The sequence below is a fragment of the Bos taurus genome, chromosome 4 (genome assembly GCF_002263795.3).
Source record: "Bos taurus isolate L1 Dominette 01449 registration number 42190680 breed Hereford chromosome 4, ARS-UCD2.0, whole genome shotgun sequence".
Taxonomy (NCBI): domain Eukaryota; kingdom Metazoa; phylum Chordata; class Mammalia; order Artiodactyla; family Bovidae; genus Bos; species Bos taurus.
In genome coordinates this window covers 64,867,547-64,886,868 of record NC_037331.1, presented here as the reverse complement: position 1 = coordinate 64,886,868, position 19,322 = coordinate 64,867,547, and the positions used below count along the sequence as shown (strand labels likewise).

Here is a 19,322-nt window from a genome sequence, read left to right as displayed (position 1 = left end):
TCAAGATGCAGAAAGATACATAGAATAAGTTACTGTTTATAAAGCCAACAAGTGAAAACTATAAAGCATATATGTAACTATATAAAAAAAATGCCTAGGAGGATACACATAAATTCAGTAGGAAGGGAGTCAGGATTGGAAGGGGTAATAACCAAGGGGAGAGAGACCCTTATGTAAGATATTATAATTCGTAACAAGGTGAATGTATTTTATGCTTTTCTTACATGGGTAAATATAGATAAAAAGTTAATGATGTAGAAAATATTTTTTAATGACAAATCAATCAATACTTATATTCTTGGCCATAAGAATGTGAGCCACTAGAAAACAAGATTATGTTATTTTTGTTCTTTTTTGTCCCCTGGGTGCCTAGCTGAGACGCATGACAGACATTCAATGAATATTTGTATAAATGAGTAAGATAAAAATTTGTAGATGAAGTCAATAAATAAAAAATTAAATCTTTCATTCAAAATTTAGATTTTTTTGTGGGAGTTTTTTCTCCCTCAAAATTTTTTCTATAATATCAAATGATTGGCACCCCCAGTTCACCAGTTCTTTCCAATAATTAAAAGATCCAGCCTGAGCCATGTAAGCCCCACAGTAGTAGTTCTTGGCTTGTCTTTTCTTCCTTGGTAGAATCAGGAGGCAAAGCACAAGATCTCTATGTCACATAAGAAAGTGTGAACTTGATGTTGGAACGTGATGCTGGGTGGCCTGCCAACTGAGACTAGAGGTGGCTATTGTTGAATGTGTGGATGGCTAAATAAATGAATTGTAGTTAATCCAATTTAAATGCTGGCATCATGAAAGTAAAATTATCCGAGCTATCTCAGATAAGCTCCCTAGACTTGCATGTAAAGGTAAACAGAAGCTTTTAAAGATGAACCTAAGAAAACCTGATGAAAAGTTCTGGTTCCCATGGAGTCCATGAGTTTTAAAGAGTCACTAGTATAGTCACTAAAAAGTTCAGTGATTAGAAAGTGAGGTGGTATATATACATATAATTTCCAGATAACTGAAGGGTATCATTTTAAGTGCCAACACTGAATAGAACAACTTGAAAAAAATACTTCTTTTCAGCCAAGTCCAAAAAAATACAGAACATATTTTAACCCCACCTAGGGACTTAAACTCATTGTTTGTGATCAGACTTGCAGTGTCCATTTAGTGATATCCTCAACAAATTTGTGTGACTAGGGATGCCCCTGACTGATACTCTTTTTAATTATTTTAATATTTAATAATTTAAATATTCTTTTAAAATATCTCTCTTTTAAAATATTCTACTGTTTTCAGGATTTTTTTTCCTTCTGTTTCATATTGACATCATCTACCATTTTTTGTGGGTATCACTCCACTGCTTCTGGTTTTTGTCCCACAATCTCCTTGCTCCATCTAATTGAACATTTCCATGTTGTGAAATGGAAACCTGTTAAGTAAATTCATTGTAAAGTACAGAAAGCAGTCCCTGAGTGCGGGTAACGGACTATCCTTTGAGGAAGTATATACGAGCTCTAGTAAATACACCATCTGTTTTTGTCTATTCAGATTCCTCCTTTACTAAATATCTGGAAGATTGAGTGGGTGAAGTGACTAGGGAAAAAATGACTTTTGGTTAAATGAACTGTTACTGGATAAAGATATTCATATTTTCACTGCAGCATTCCGGAATGGCTGGAATTTTGGGAAAAAGATCCAGTGGAGATTCTCTTGGATCTGGGGTTTGGTGCTGATGAACCAGACATCTGCACTCGAATCCCAGCCAGATTCCTGGGTTGTGGCTCAGCAGCCAGAGGAATCAACATCCGTGTTTTTCTTGAAGCTCAAAAGCAGCGAATGGACACTGAGAACCCTAACTTGTACAGTAAGTGAGGACCACTTGGCATCAGAATCTCAGCAGTGGCTATGAGAAGTCAGATGAACCACAGTACTAGGAGGGATGGGCCAGGAGATCTATGCAGTAGCAATCAACTCCCAGAGCTCAGTGGCTTCAGACAGAAACAGGCTTATGTCTTGATAACTCTCTGTGTTCACTGTGGATTGGTATATACATGAGGGGGAAGATGGGCTTCCCTGATGGCTAAGATGGTAAAGAATCTGCCTGCAATGCGGGAGCCTCAGTTTCAGTCCCTGGGTCAGGAAGATCCCCTGGAAAAGAAAATGGCTACCCACTCCAGTATTCTTGCCTGGAGAATCCCATGGACAGATGAGCCTGGCTGGCTACAGTCCATGAGGAGGAAGAGAGATCTGTTCCATGATGTTTTCCTTATCCATGGACTTGACTCCACTGTGTGGAACATACTGGCTGGCAGTAACAGGGAAAAGGTGGAAATAGAGAACCATTTGTTGTTGTTCAGTTGGTAAGTTGCATCCAACTCTTTGTGACCCTATGGACTGCAGCACACCAGGCACTAGGCCTTAAAGCCTCCTGCTCAGAACTTATACATATCAAGTGTGTTCAGATTTCATTGTCCAAAATAAATCATGTGGCCACACTTAACTCCAAAAGGGTGACGATGTGCAATCCTACTACATGCAGAGAAGATAATACTATACTGGTAAATAGCACTAATACATACTGTAGCCACATACCCAGAGGTCAGAGAACCCAGAATTTGGCAAACTTATCATGGGTCACTAAGTGAAACCTTAATTTTCTCATCTGTGAGGCTTGGAACACTCTTATCCACCATAAGCTGTGATTGGTAACTATAAATATGTCATATCTCAGATTTGTGGATTAACTAGACTTCCTTGGTGACTCAGATGGTAAAGAATCTGCCTGCAATTCAGGAGACCCGGGTTCAATCCCGTTGCTGAGAAGATCCCCTGGAGAAGGGGATGGCTACCCACTTCAGTATTCTTGCCTAGAGAATTCCATGGACAGAGGAGCCTGGAAGGCTACAGTCTATGGAATCTCAAAGAGTAGGACATGACTGAGTGATTAATGCATACTTAAATCTTATAGTTATCATGCATGCTACAATTTTTTTCCAGCTGGTGGTCAGTGAAATATTACTGTCTAGGACACAACTGAGCTTATTCTTGGGGTATGTGTACTGTGCTCAAACAATTCGGAAGAAAGATGGCTTGCAGTTAAACAAGTTTATTTACTGCAAGATTTGTTTAATATGCTGAGTTGTACTCTCAGTTCCCTGGAGGGAGTGCAATGCAGTGTTTTCAAAATCATTTCCATATAGAACCTCTCTTAGAGGAGCCTTGAAGAATATCTCCTCCATGGAATAGTTCACAGAATTCTGGACTGGGAACCTGCCAAATTTCTATTAACGAAATAAACTCTTCTAAATAAATTCACTGAAAGAAAAGTCAAGAGAAATGAAGTGTTTCTCTCAAATAGACATCTGGAACAGACGTTTTGCTTAGGTTTTTCATCTCAGTTTCTGTCTCCTCTGTTTTCACATGGGTGAAATGGGTGTCCAAAATCTCAGCAATAACATTTTTTAAAAAAAGTACGCAAAACTGCAGGCATTGCAAACTAATGGTTCTTTACCTTTAGAAGAAATTAATATCATCCTTTGTTGTCTCCTTCTCCAAGCTGCACAGAGATGCAAAATTCTTGATCTATTCTTGATTTGGGGAGAATAGCAACACTTACCGATATTTGAGGACTGTTTGAGCTGATCTGTGAAGTAAACATTTCACAGATGAAATTGACACATGGATCATAGGGAAACGAGAAGTCAGCCCCCGATCCTGTAACTGCTGGCCCGCTCTTATTTCCACCGCTTAGCCCTGTGCTAACAGTGCATGGTCACTATTCTCACTCAACACTTACTCATACACTTTCAACTCAAGAAAGCTGAGAAGGTCAAACGCAAAATAAGCAATAATAAAATTAGTTGGTTGTCCCAAAGACAGAATGGAAAAGTATGTCTCATTCAAAGTCAGTACAAAAAGTTCAAACTTGAAGGGGTGAGAACTGGTTCATTGTTCAGTGTTCCCCAAAGCAAAACAAACAAACAAACAAAAATCCTCATCCGACACTTCACACTGTTATGTTCTCTGAATTACCTGAACCCATTAAAATTGACAGGCTTTGTCTAAGTATTAAAATCTTCTATAGAATGGATGCTAACACAATCATAAAAATGGAATGATGATTCAATCATGTTCTTAAGCTTACAACTAAATTTAAGTGGGAAGTATAACCAGAATGTTTCTGAAAACATCTGGAACCCAAGAGTTTCTCTAGGCCTCAACAGAATATCATCGTCCTCCATAAGAAGCCCATCACATTGAACTAGAGGGATGAATAGTCAGTATCTCCATTTTCAGGTGAAGGACACAAATAGGCACAATGATTGCCTAATGGAGACGTCTGTACCATTGCTATGATGGTGCAAACAGAATACGGAACAGTTCCTACACCAATGGGGCCCTTGATCACTGCTGATCTATGCAACCCTGCATGTACCATTAGTGTTGAGAGAAGGTTCTGTAATTTAAAAGAGTGTTCCATTTCCATTACTGTGGTTTTATTATCTGGAGATACAAAAATATTTTTTACAATGTTTTTTATAAATAGTCCCCAGATAGCCCTTGTTGCATTAGATCTCTCTCATACTAATCAAGCCAGTTCTTGCATATCGCCTGGATGAGTGAGGACAGATCATCCAGGAAGACTTAGAAGTTGAGGAGCTGGCTTGCTTGGAAAGGTAAATGGATTTTCACCTTAACGACTATCTTCTGTTAGAAGACTAAGGACAATATATTCCCTTTCTGAGCTGAGCACATTTGTAATTTTAGCTGATATCTATTTAGCATTGTGCTTTTCCCAACAGATGTGAGAGATACATAAGACTGGTACTGTTACTTCATTCTCCAGATAAGAAACTGGCCATTTACTATGTGCCAGGCACAGGGCTAAACACCATGAATCTATTAATTCATTTACTTTGTGGTCATACTTCCAGATATTGGCTGATCTGGAATTTGGATCCAGGCCATCTGACTCCGTATGTCATGACGCCTCCACACTCTCAAGTGAAGGGTGTAGAATTCAGTGGTCCCCAGTCTTTTTGACACCAGGAACCAGTTTTGTGGAAGACAGTTTTTCCGCATACCAAGGCAGGGGAGGGGGATGGTTTCAGGATGATTCAAGCACATTATACTTATTGTGCACTTTATTTCTATTATTAATACATTAGCTCCACCTCAGATCATCAGACATTAGATCCCAGAAGTTGGGGACCCCCGATGTAGCTGGAGATGATGGAGGTAATAATGGTGATGATAGGGACTGTCTCAAGCTATGGAAGAATCTTCAAGCTTACTTCATATGAAGGAAATGAGTTTACTCTGCCATTTACTTAAACACATGAGATTAATCTCAAGATTCATCCTTGTCTGTAGTTTTTATAGTTTAACACATAGGAAGTATTTGAATCTATATAGTTATGTATATTCTACTAAATATAAAAGGTATTCGCTTTCCCTATAACACAGTGATACTTTGTTATATAGGGGAATCTTGTCCACAGTAACCAGTGATATATATACTAAGGGAAAACTTGAGTTTCAGAAATGTAAACTCCTTCCCATCTAGAAAATCAAGTGTGTTCAATCTCTTCAGTTTTTACTACATTAATGCAGTTTCACTGAAACTAAAAATTGTGTGTTTCTTGAATTATTCAGGTCGTTTCCGACAGCTAGAAATACTGGATCACGTGGCCAGCACTTTCTCGTCTTTGCTGAATGATGTTAACATCCTGCAGAACAAAGCTGAAGAGGAAGATGAAGGGAGAGGTGTGCAAAGAACCTCAGTGAGTGAAGCCAAAGAACATCGAAGAAGAATAGGTGAACTTTTTAGGAAAGGCTCAAAGCAGACCATTAGAAAGGATTATAACCTGGGAGCATCAGAGTCACTGAAGACAACAGACAAATTTTCTATCACCTCTACAGACACAAGGGAGCATGGAGCACAGGTATCAGCTGTGACAAAGAAATATGTCCAAAGTCATTGGTCTCCTTCGGCAGAGCATTGGTCTCCTCAAGCCTGTGACAGCTTGACACCTCATCATCCTCCCCAAGCTCTTCTGAGCAAACAGGGGCCTCAGTCATCCATGCTGACCAAGCAGGCTCCTCCTTCCTGTGTGGCTGAGGGGTCAGTCAAGGACAGAACTCGAAAGGAGAATTCAGTTCAGACTAATAAATTCAAGAGCTTGTCCCGTCTTTCAGGCAAAGCACCGGACTCCTTCGAAATGGAAGAGGTCAGTGTGTTCACATCTAAGTGAGGGAACTTTCACCACGGCATCTTTCGCCTTCCAGCCCTCATGTAACCCTTTCATCTTTCAGCCCCTCAGCAGCACATGCTATCATTCCAAACTTCTATTTGGTCCTTCTTGTTGCTTCAGTCAGAACTCAACCAGCATGAAACCAGCCTTTGCTTTCTCTTATTTCTTTTCCTTTTCTTGCTCACAGTTGAATTCACTGGTTATTTTTGACTTTACTTTTCCTCAGTGTCTTATTATGTGTCTCAGTATGTTTTTGTCTGCTCTCTAACTTTCCATGTTTCACCTTCTTTGAAGGTCAGTTCAAGTACTTCCCACTCAGTGAAGCTTGCCCACCAATCCTCCTCTGTGTTCTATAGCCTTGGCAGGGAGAGCCTGTTACACTAAATATTCTGTGTGTGTGTGTGTGCATGTGTGTGCATGTGTGTGGGTATTGATGACATCTCCCCTGTTGGACTAAAATCTCCTTCAGGACCAGGTTTTATTCTCAAGAGAATATGTCTTAAAAATACTTCCTCTGCAATGCCTACTGCAGAGCCTTGGACAAAAGAAGTAGGGACTTGGGTTTAATAGTATTTTGTTTGCTTGCTTTGGGATTTAATACTGACATAGCTTGACCCCCATTTCACACATGCCCTTTGCCTCTTCATCCCATATTCATTCACGCGTGTGAATTTTCATCATTTAGATGGCCTACCCAACTGTACTTCTAAGTCTTTTTACAAATAGATACACATTTTCACTCACTTCTCTGATCTTTAATAATTACAAAGATAGTAGAGAAGAGCAAGTCTTTCCCCTCTTTCCATGTAAATTGTTTGGAAGTAGGGTAGAATATTTATATGCCAGTCCTAAGGTCAAGCCAGCTTTCTTCAAGCCCTCTGAGTGTGAGACACTCTAAATGTAAACCCATTACGCATGACGCTCCGGGGCACAGACTCTGCCCTCAAGGCAGCCACAGTGCCCCCAGGGATGGACACAGAAACCAACAACACGGTAGGGGTGGAGACAGCTCTGTCACCAAAGCTACAAGTTTGAACCAGCCATGGGGCAGAGACAACCAAGGAAACTGTAGGATGTTGAAACTTGACAATAACTTTAAAAGAAGACTGAGTTAGGTGAATGAATATGCCTATTGGTAGGTCTCTCCATCCCACAAAGAGATAGAAATTGCCTCAGTTTATAACTGTTAATGATGCTAGTATCTATCTATATTTTTGTATGCATACATCTTATGTCAAAAATTATTTTAAGAACCTTACAATATTAATCTCATTTTAAAACAGTAGCAGAGAGACTTTCCTGGTGACCCAGTGGTTAAGACATCACCTTCCAATGCGGGAAATATGGGTTTGATCCCTGGTTGGGGAGCTAAGATCCCATATGCCTCATGGCCAAAAACCAACACATAAAACAGAAGTAATATGATAACAAATTCAATAAAGATTTTTAAAATGGCCTGTATCAAAACATCTTAAAAAAAACACATAGCATAAAAATGAATACAAATTATAAACGGAGGAAAAAACAGAGCTTTGGTCAAATACCCTAATTTGAGTATAAACTGAGATGGCTCTAAAAAAGAGTATATTGTTTTATTCCATCTTGCAAAACTTATTTAACTACCAAGCTAATAGTTAAATTACTATAAAGAAAATCAAGACAGTCTGCAAGTCGTTAGTCAGTCTGCTGCCTATTTCGTAGGATCTAAACGGGAAATTTCGCCAAACTCTAGCCTCTTGACAAGCCCCATTAGACTCTACTGTCCCCCTCCTAAGTTTCTTCTGCTTCAGACTAGGTTGACTTAGAAAGAAACAAAATTCACTGTATGTCATCTAGTGTGAGAGTACAGGCAGAAATGAATACCATCATAGTCAATGTAAAGAATTAAGAAAAGAATGTTAGTCCCTGCAGGACATACTTTCAAATATTCATTTATGACAATTATGACAATTACTCAAGGAAAAGATATATATATAGATACAGATATAGATATAAGTATATATAGGTATGGGAAGGGAGAACACACTAGGGCACTAACAAAAGCCTAAATTAAAAAAAAAAGCTCACACATATTTTTTGGTACATAGTGAGAACTTGGCAAACATTTGTAGAAGAGTAAAATTAATATTAGAAGTATTTGGTAATATTAATTTAGTCTATGAGTGGCTTCTGTATAAAGACAGAATGTCCTGTTGAACTTTGAAGCCAACTTTGTTTTTTAAATTTCTTTAATATTTACCCAGATTTGTGTAAAAGGGTGTATGTATATGTAAAGCAGAGAGATCCTTCAAAATGATATTAAAAAACTCACTATTTGAATTTTGTTTTCTTAAAAAATATATTTAAAATACTATATCTTCATCACACAGGCTGGGAAAAAAATGTTTGTTTCACTCAATACCAATATATCATTAAATGAGGCTTGGGTAGATTGTAGCTTAAACAGGAGCTAATGCCAGATTTAATAGTAATTTTTAATGGCAAATTTTAAAAATCTAATTATGAAAAATGTGTGCAAAATTGGCAGATTTTCATGGCATTTAAAACATGAGCCAATGTACTTAAATATCTACCTATCAATTTCAACTCTGATTAGCCAAATTGCCTCCAGATCAATCTTTGATGTTTTCATTAAAGTACTACTAGAGACTGAATATGGCAATATTTGGCCAATTCTCAAAATTATGATTCCAACAAAGTTGTACATAGATAATTTTAATGCAAAAATCAACATATTTTTGTGTTTAGTTTTACCTAAACTAAGTCTGTTCCTTTCTTTTTTAATTCCCAAATATATGAAGAGAATTTAATACTTATGGAACTTCTGTAATTGTAGACTCTCTTAGGGTGCTTCTTTGTATCTGCAATATAATGTCTTTAACCTTCCCTCTTGCTTATAAACAAGGATCCTTCTCTCTGGAACTCATGTGAGAATGTTACCCATATTATTAAATAATGCCAGTCAACATCTTGTTTGGATGGGAAATGTTTCCAAAGTAATCATCATTTCTTGTTTTATTTTTAAAATTTATTAGTAAGTTTGGCCCAGGTGGAATGACCCAGGAATATACCTGGTTTCCACTTGAAGTTATTGGGACCTTTTTTGTTATTGTTCTTTTATTTAATAGATGAATAGATACTTTACTTTGCACTAAGTGGCTTTTTCTCCAGGGTAATGCTCACAGCAAAACATTTTCTTATACTGAAAAATGTACATGGTATACACTGGTTTGAGTTACAAAACCAATTAAAATAGTGTTAAGAGCTATATCTACTCAATTACAAGTGTAAAGTAACTTCTCTGAAAAAAAAGATATGAAAGATTAAAACATAAGGAATAAATATTTCTTCTTACATTGCTGAGCCATTTTCTCATGTCCTGTTTATTCATGGGTTAAATGTAATTTTTGGCCATGTGTACCACAATGTTTAAAATGTTCATATCATTTGATTCAGCCCTCAATATTCATAAATAAATCCCATATAAATAATATGAAATGTAGAAATAGATTTCAGAGAAGGCAATGGCACCCCACTCCAGTACTCTTGCCTGGAAAATCCCATGGATGGAGAAGCCTTGGTGGGCTGCAGTCCATGGGGTTGCTAAGGGTCGGACATGACTGAGCAACTTCACTTTCACTTTTCACTTTCATGCATTGGAGAGGGGAATGGCAACCCACTCCAGTGTTCTTGCCTGGAGAATCCCAGGGATGGCAGAGCCTGGTGGGCTGCCATCTATGGGGTCGCACAGAGTCAGACATGACTGAAGTGACTTAGCAGCAGAAATAGATTTTAGCTGCTAAGTCATGTTGAACTGTTTTGGACCCCATGGATTGTCCCCCGCCAGTCTCCTCTGTCCATGGAATTTTCCAGGCAAGAATATTGGAGTGTGTTGCTATTTCCTTCTCCAAGGGATCTTCCAGACCCAGGGATTGAACCCATGGCTTTTTTGTCTGTGCATTAGCAGGTGGATTAGATTTAGGTACAAGGATACTCATCTCAGCAGCATTTCTGTTTGCAAAATCCAGAAAACATTCCCTCATTAAGAGAAACATTAATTAAATCAGTGTACCTCAAAATATAGCCTATTGTGTACTCATTAAAGGTGGTATTTTCAAAGAAATTTTACAATATGAGGAGAAAAGGTCCTTCCAAATTTTGAATGAAAAAATTTGAGTACATTACTCTATCCAGAATAAATGTATTAAAAGAAAGCCTGCAAAGACATACTCCAAAATAGTAACACTAACCATTTTTTTTACCTTCTTTGACTTTTTATATTTATCAAGTTTCAGTAGTGAGCTGTTATTATTTTTAAAGAAATAATTATGATTTAGTTTTAGCAATGATTTATTCTCATTAAAGAGTAGTATTCATTAATTTCTAAAAAGAATTTTTAAAATAAATTCAACCCTGTTAATTTGGAAATCAGATTTTCTTTTAGCTTTCTAAGACTTACATAGCAACTGAGTTATGAATTTCCTAAATTGCTCTCCACAAATTTACCAAGTTGTAAATAAATCCCTTAGAGAGCTAAAATTAAATATGGGAAATAACTTGCTTTCTCCAAATATAGTTAATGCTCTTTAGGAGCAAAAAAATAAAAAAAGCTTCCTAGGTTAATAGTAATAATATTATGTAAGTTTAGTTCAAATGTCACATCTCCAGGCAGGGTCTCTATTCCTCCCACCCAGACATAATCTTTCCCTCCCCCTCCCCCTTCTTTTTTCTTTTGAATAAAGCCTTAAATTTTTATTGACATAAGAGACTTGATTGAATGGAGTAATGGATTCTGTAGCTGTCAATGTGAAAACATTGTAAACATGCAAGTGCTCTCCAAATTGATTTGAACATTTATCCTAACCCCCATTATTTATTTCTTTTATAACCTTTGGCCAAGCATGAAGGACCTTATTTTCCTGGCCAGGGATGGAACCCACACCTCCTGCAGTGGAAGTGCTGCATCTTAACTGCTGGACCACCTAGGAGGCCCCTCTTTCCCTCATCTTATCTCCCTTAGTTCTTTGAATCTTTGATATGAGTGCCTTGTACATGTCACTTGCCTGCAGCAGCCTGTTAGCTTTTTGAAGTCAGATATTATGTTTAATCCTCTTAGTAGGAGCCAGTCGATATTCAGTATATGTTGATTAAACAAATTAAGTGAATTTATTATGAATTGATGTATTTTGGTGTCTCAGGTCCAGAGCTTTGAAGAAGAGACCAGCAATCCTGTCGACATGACTTCAGAAACTGTAGGTAAGACTTCATCAAGGTGTATAATTTCATCTTTCAGAAAGAAAATGTAATGAACTAGTACTCAACTTTCTTAATATGTAGAGCTTATTTAGGAGCTTATTTAGGAGATGCGATACCTACTATTACTACTACTTGTACCTGCTACTATTAAACGCCTACTAGCAATGCATATGTACATGTAAATTTCAAAATAATTACTACAGAAATGTTCAATATTCCTGGGGCTGATATAGTTTGTGTCCTATCTAACAAAAACACTATATGACCTGAATAGGCTAGTGGAATGGATTTCACACAGAACTGGGACTGAGTGAATACGTTCTTACTCCTACTGCCAGTTGCTTGCTGTTGCACGAGTCATACCAATTTCAGTTCAGTTCATTTCAGTTGCTCAGTCGTATCTGACTCTTTGCAACCCCGTGAATCGCAGCACACCAGTCCTCCCTGTCCATCACCAACTCCCAGAGTTCACCCAAACTCATATCCATCGAGTCAGTGATGCCATCCAGCCATCTCATCCTCTGTCGTCTCATTCTCCTCTTGCCCCCAATCCCTCCCAGTATCAGGGTCTTTTCCAATGAGTCAACTCTTAGTGGACCTTAGTTTTTCCATCTGTGATAAAGAAAGAAGTGTAGATAATTTTTAAGTTCTCTGCTGGCACTTATAATCTAAATTAAGTGATTCTATAAACATCATATTAAACTCTCAATGGAAACAAGTTGCCTAGATGTAACTTTCCAAGTCATCTCTTGGATTGATGTTATATCATCCCAGACAAAGAGAAGGAAGTCTTTCTCTACTGCTGGGTCTTATGCTGCCATTCAGCCATCACTATGATTCAGCATTTCCATGATCCTATAACAGAGCTAAAAGTAGACAGGGTTTAGTGAAGCAAAATAAAGCAGATGAAGCTCGTGTGTTTCCTGGAAGAAAATATGCAAATTTTAAATTTAATTTAGTGTGGTGTCAAACACATCTTTTTCATTACAAAGTGTATGTATGGGCCTCATTTTGCTAAATGCTGTTTAGAAATTATGCATTAGTAATTATAGGGTCCTGCTGATTACATAAATTGTTATCCTGCTCTTCAAAGTAATTACCACCTAACCTACATTGAGGTTTATAAGACAGAAATAAGCATCTGTTTTCCATCTAATTGAATGATTCTCAGTGAAGCTGGAGGTCCCCTTGCTGATAAGAACTGCCTTCCTTGACATTCAATTAAGAGGTCTGCTGATATCATGTAAGTCACCTCAGTCATTCTGAAAAATGATTCAGAAAGTTACGCAAAAGTGCTAATCTACATTTAATCTCAGATTCAGAGAGCAAATTAAGATGGGTGAAGGTTAACCTAATGGAGAAAATATGAATTCTAGTAAAGCAAATGTGATTTTATTACTTTCAAAACCAGTGTTGTTAACCCAAGAAAAATAGGACTGAGAAGAAATAAGTAAAACTAGCTTGATTAATGGGGAAAGGGGAAACTATTACTTTGATAGATAGATATATATATATGAATGGATTATATGTACATAAATTGTATATGCACATATTATATATATATATATTTGCACATATGAAATAATGAACATTGACACAAAGTTCAAAAGATGACTTTACACAAAAGATGAAGGCACATGGACTGTTTGACCAATAGGATGTGGAAGAAGTGGTGCTGTGCCTCTTCCAAACATATCCTTTAATCCATCCAACTGACTCCTGGCTCTTGAGATACCTGCTCTTGGAACATTTCTTCTGAGAACCTGATCCTCATACTGTGTGAAAAGTGCAACACATGGGTGTGCCACGTGTGTGACCACTTTGAATGAGTATCCCTGTGAATATACCATCCTTGTTACCCAGTCCAGTCAGACTTTCAAATGACTCCAGCCCAGATGCTATCTGACTGGAGCTGCCTGAGACAATCCAAGCAACAAATGCATAGCTGAGCTGAATCAGCCCATGGAACCATGAAAGTAATAATAAATTTTAGTTTTAAGCCACATGTGTGAAAGTGAAAGTGTTTGTCCCTCAGTTGTGACCAACTCTTTGTGACCCCTTGGATTGTAGCTCACCAGGCTCCTCTGTCCATGGAATTCCCCAGGCAAGAATACTGGAGTAGGTTGCCATTTCCTTCTCCAGGGGGTCTTCCTGACCCAGGGACTGAACCTGGGGGTCCCGCATTGCAGGCAGATTCTTACTGTCTGAGCTAACAGGGAAGCAACAATAAGTTATAGTTTTAAGCCACACTGCTGCTGCTGCTGCTGCTACTGTCGCTTCAGTCGTATCTGACTCTGTGTGACCCCAGAGACAGCAGCCCCCCAGGCTTCCTCGTCCCTGGGATTCTCCAGGCAAGAACACTGGAGTGTGTTGCCATTTCCTTCACCAATGCATGAAAGTGAAAAGTGAAAGTGAAGTCGTTCAGTCATTCCCGACTCTTAGCAACCCCATGGACTGCAGGCTACCAGGCTCCTCTGTCCATGGATTTTCCAGGCAAGATTAAGCCACACAGATACACACAAATAGACAAAGGCGTGTAACGAACTCTTCAAATACCTTTAACACTTAGTTTTAAGATATTTTATACTTCTTCTACTCATGTACAATGCTCTGAACACTAGCATAAAAAGTGTATTTAAGCATTTCCCTAAAAAAATGAGCAAAATTTCTTCTGATGAAAGGTTAGGACCCAAGCCCACAAATGCACCATCCTCCCTTTATCATTGAAAAATTATCGTTGGAATGAAAAAGAATATAAATATAAGAAGGAAACAAATAATGGTGTGATTAGAAAATTGAGAACAAAATCAATCATTCATATTCTAGAATCCTTGAAGAGTTTGTTTGAGATATATTGTGAGTGAAGTTGCAGACAAATCTATAATAGGAGCTCACCTAAGTTTTAAAGAGTTAAGTGTACATGTTATGGTCATAATTTTCAAAAGAATCTAAGTTAACTCTCAAATTAGGCAAAGTATACCTTTCCTGTCACTTTTTAATATTAGCAAACACAGAAAAATTACCACAATATCTAGTAGTTCACAATTACAGGCTATTTCAAGAAATGCCCACAAATGAAAGAATGACTACAAAGAATCATTAAGGATCCTCAGAAATGAATATCCTCAGTGAGATGTATGAAGACACTGCTTCTACGTACGAGAACAACCTCTAGTAAGTAACCATTCCTTTCAGGTAAAATACACAGTGTCTGATTCTGTTTTTGATAATGACTAAGAGATCAAATTGCCAACATCCACTGGATCATTGAAAAAGCAAGAGGGTTCCAGAAAAACATCTATTTCTGCTTTATGGACTATGCCAAAGCCTTTGACTGTTTGGATCACAATAAACTGTGGAAAATTCTGTAAGAGATGGGAATACCAGACCACCTGACCTGCCTCCTGAGAAACCTATATGCAGATCAGGAAGCAATAGTTAGACCTGGGCATGGAACAACAGACTGGTTCCAAATAGGAAAAGGAATACATCAAGGCTGTATATTGTCACCTTGCTTATTTAACTTCTATTCAGAGTACATCATGAGAAACACTGGGCTGGAAGAAACACAAGCTGGAATCAAGATTGCCCAGAGAAATATCAATAACCTCAGATATGCAGATGACACCACCCTTATGGCAGAAAGTGAAGAGGAACTCAAAAGCCTCTTGATGAAAGTGAAAGAGGAGAGTGAAAAAGTTGGCTTAAAGCTCAACATTCAGAAAACGAAGATCATGGCATCTGGTCCCATCACTTCATGGGAAATAGATGGGGAAACAGTGGAAACAGTGTCAGACTTTATTTTTCTGGGCTCCAAAATCACTGCAGATGGTGATTGCAGCCATGAAATTAAAAGACGCTTACTCCTTGGAAGGAAAGTTATGACCAACCTAGATAGCATATTCAAAAGCAGAGATATTACTTTGCCAAAAAAGGTCCATCTAGTCAAGGCTATGGTTTTTCCAGTGGTCATGTATGGATGTGAGAGTTGGACTGTGAAGAAAGCTGAGTGCTGAAGAATTGATGCTTTTGAACTGTGGTGTTGGAGAACTCTTGAGAGTCCCTTGGACTGCAAGGAGATCCAACCAGTCCATCCTAAAGGAGATCAGTCCTGGGTGTTCACTGGAAGGACTGATGCTGAAGCTGAAACTCCAATACTTTGGCCACCTGATGCGAAGAGTTGACTCATTTGAAAAGACCCTGATGCTGGGAGGGATTGGGGGCAGGAAGAGAAAGGGACGACAGAGGATGAGATGGCTGGATGGCATCACCAACTTGATGGACATGAGTTTGAGTGAACTCCAGGAGTTGGTGATGGACAGGGAGGCCTGGTGTGCTGTGATTCATGGGGTTACAAAGAGTTGGACACGACTGAGTGACTGAACTGAACTGAAGGAACCCCCAATGGCCAACCCTCCCACAGATAACTCTGAATTCTCAACAAAGCAACCTAAAGTCACTAGAGAGTGACCAAAAGCAGGCAGACTGTACAGAAAGCTTCAACACTTGGGATAAAAGAATGCCACTGAGTGAATTTCCTGTTTTGTTTTCAGTCACTTAGCCTAAAGCAAGAGCTAATTTATACCACTCTAAAAATTTTTATAGAAATTATCAGTCTTACTAGCTAGAAAAATCAGAAGACGGAGTTTAGGGCAATAACAAAAGCTGGAAAGTGAGGGAAGAAATCCCAGAAAAGAGAGAGTCTAGAGGACAATCTTCAGAATTCGAGTATGAAATCTACTCACATTGCTAGTCAAACTAAACATGCGTGAGGAAGCCTTGAAGAATCTCAGCTAAAGCTAAAAGAGTGAAATGACGTTTCCAATTGGACTTTGATTCTAGCCAGTTTTCCTGACTGCTAAAACATCATATCATTTACAATGTCTGGGTACAATAAAAAAAATTACTGGAAAATAGAAGAAAAAAATAAGAAAATATAACTTAGGCTGAAGAAATAGGCAATTAATGGAGATAAACTGTGAGAAAACCAAGATGTTGGAATCAGCAGCAGAAGTATCTTAAAGAGCTTATTGTAATCATGCTGAAGGATGCAAAGAAAAAATATGCTCACAATTAATGAAACGAGAAAATCTAAAAAGCAAAATAGAAATTATAATAAAAATGAAATGGAAATCCTGTGAGTGAAAATCTATAATTTCTGAAACACAAAACTTACTGCATGGGCTTAACAGCTGATGAGCTTTATTTTAAATGAGAAAATAAAGACTTGGGAACTTGATTCCAATAGAAAGTATCCAATAAACTGAAGAACAGGAGAAAAAAGACATTAAAAATCACATGAAAAAAATTATCTGAGTCTTAGGAGCCTGTGGGACAACATCAAAAGTTCAAATATACATGAAGTTGCAGTCAGAGAAGGAGAGAATGGAAAAACTGGGCAGGAATAAAATCTAAAGAAATAATTATGGAAAATTTCCCAAATTCATTCAAAGATTCACATTTACAGACTCAAGAAACTCAGCAATTCCCGTGTATGAAAAGTACACAGAAAACTATACTTAGTGTCAAAATTATAATGAGAAAATATTCAAACAGGGACATAAAAATTACATGGTGTATATAGGGAATAAAATTTGAGTGAATGAAAACTTTTCATTAGAAATGATAGAGACCAGCAGGCAGTAACTGTCAACCAGATTCTGTACGCAGCAAAAATGTCCTTCAGGAAGGAAAATAAAGATAAAAGAAATTTTAGAAAAAAGAAAGCTAACATTATCAGCATAACTGTACTGTAAACAATGCTAAAGGAAGCGCTTCAGACTAATGATAGACAGTGAACTGTGATGTTTATACCAAACACCAACATAATACCTATGACAATTTTAGCTTGGAGTATGGGGAGGCTGGTAAATGGATCAATACAGCTCAGAGTTTTTACATCTTATGTGAAATCGTACGATATTAAATTTAAGTACACTGTGAGGTTATAAAACAACCATTTATTTATAGTTAAAGCAAAATGCTAGTAGAAAAATTAAAATATAATTCAAAGAATACAATGAAGACAGTAGGTGACAGATTGAATACTAGAAAAAAAATAGCTAAATAAAAAGTAGGAGACAAGTGTGAGAAATTGTTTAAGAATAAAGTGGAAAAAAGGAATGGATATAATAAACAAAATGTCAAGGAAGACAGATCCAAGGAGTGTATTATATAGACGTAACAGGTGGTTAGAACTGGACTCCCCCTGTCTTAGTTTTTACTGAGGTTCTAAAAAAGATAGATATCAGATACAAAGTCAGTATGTGACAAATTTGTACCTGCAACTTTTCTAAGGAAATTGTAGGGCCCAGTTACACAGCTCGTGAACCCATCGTGTATTTTAAGAGGGGCCAAGTCACACAGAGAAGACTGCTGAAGATATTTCACTGGGGAGCAGTAAGGCCCTGCTCTGTGTCCCTCCATCATTTGGAGGAGGACTGGAGATGCTACTCTGAGTACCAAGCAGCAAGAGACCCCTGAAGGAGACCACTTACAGAGCACTTCCATTAAATTTAAGGTAGACAGTCACAGTGTGACGGGTATTGTCCTGGGTATTTCATGTGCATTACATCTTTTAATTCTCAAAATAACCACTGAGATGGGCATTATTACTACTTCTAATTATTAGACGAAGAAACTGTAAGACAGAAATGTTAAGTATCTTTCCATAGCCCCATAGTAAAAAGGGGTTCCAGGTTTCAAATTCAGGTCAGCTAGTACCAGAATCTGTACTCTTAAATACTGTACCATACAACTTTGAAATGACCCCTCTGCAGTTGGAGGACACATGGTTGGTGCATGAGAGTAATAACAACAGGCTGTAAAATGGATTGTGACTCGAGGCTGAAAGCTGCTCAAGAACCGGTCAAGAAGACAAGAGAAGAGTTGACCAGAATATTTCCTCAGTTTCAAGATGAACAATTTTTCATTAAAATCAAGATATATTTTACAATTGATGGCAGGTCATAATTTAATTGGCAGATGGCTCTTTTTCTTTTTGAGGAGTATACAAATAATAGAAGTCTTAAAATTAATACCATTTTGTGGCAATGGGTATAGAGAAAAGTAAATGCCACCGGACCAAACTACAGACTGCAGTGAATCATGTTTACACAGCCATAACAGTATAAACGCTGTGGATTCGTTTTCAGCTTTGAGAATCAACAAATAGGCAAACACGAAGGCTTAATTCTGGCACTGTTGGAAATATCAAACTGAACATTTTGAAGGTAGAATTATATCTGTTGGGAAGTGGTCAATGAAAAGTCTGAAGACAAGGTGGAGGAAAGAATACGGACTTTCCTCCAAAAAGAAAACAGATGGCACCTAACCTAGGTGACTGAGAAGTGGTTTCTATAAACATATGAGCAAGCTTAAAACCAACAATGAATGGTGCCAAATTCTAGGTTTAGAAATTTTAGGGAGAAATTACCACTATCAGGACTACAAGGGCAGGGGAAGGAGTAGTGACTAAAACCTAGGACGAAGAGTTACACAGAAAGCTGTGGCTTTTTTTAGAGGGAGGCAACCAAACTATGGGTGACCCAGGAGGGAGGCAGGAGGAAAAATAAACACTCCAAACTCCTTCCCTTGCCGTTCTCCCATCTCCAGGGCCAAACGCAAGATGATACCAGATATCAAGGAAGCTCGTTGATTCAGTCCATATGGGACCCATAGAGTAGGGTGGAAAAGAAAAGACACTAGATCTGGGGAAGCAAATAGAAAACATTAAGCACAGTGCACCAATGTCTTTACCTTAAATAGAAATCTGGCAAGATACTGAATAAAGCTGATAGACTGAGCAAG

General features: G+C 37.9%; 1 protein-coding gene across 1 annotated transcript in view; it reads left to right on the top strand.

Moving 5' to 3' along the window:
* Positions 1-19,322, top strand: part of ITPRID1 (ITPR interacting domain containing 1) — a 116,428-nt gene that overhangs the window by 32,983 nt on the left and 64,123 nt on the right. The window contains exons 7-9 of the mRNA XM_024991088.2: positions 1,665-1,867; positions 5,659-6,233; positions 11,456-11,513. Coding sequence (XP_024846856.1) covers positions 1,665-1,867; positions 5,659-6,233; positions 11,456-11,513 — 836 coding nt within the window. The remainder of the gene's footprint in view (positions 1-1,664; positions 1,868-5,658; positions 6,234-11,455; positions 11,514-19,322) is intronic.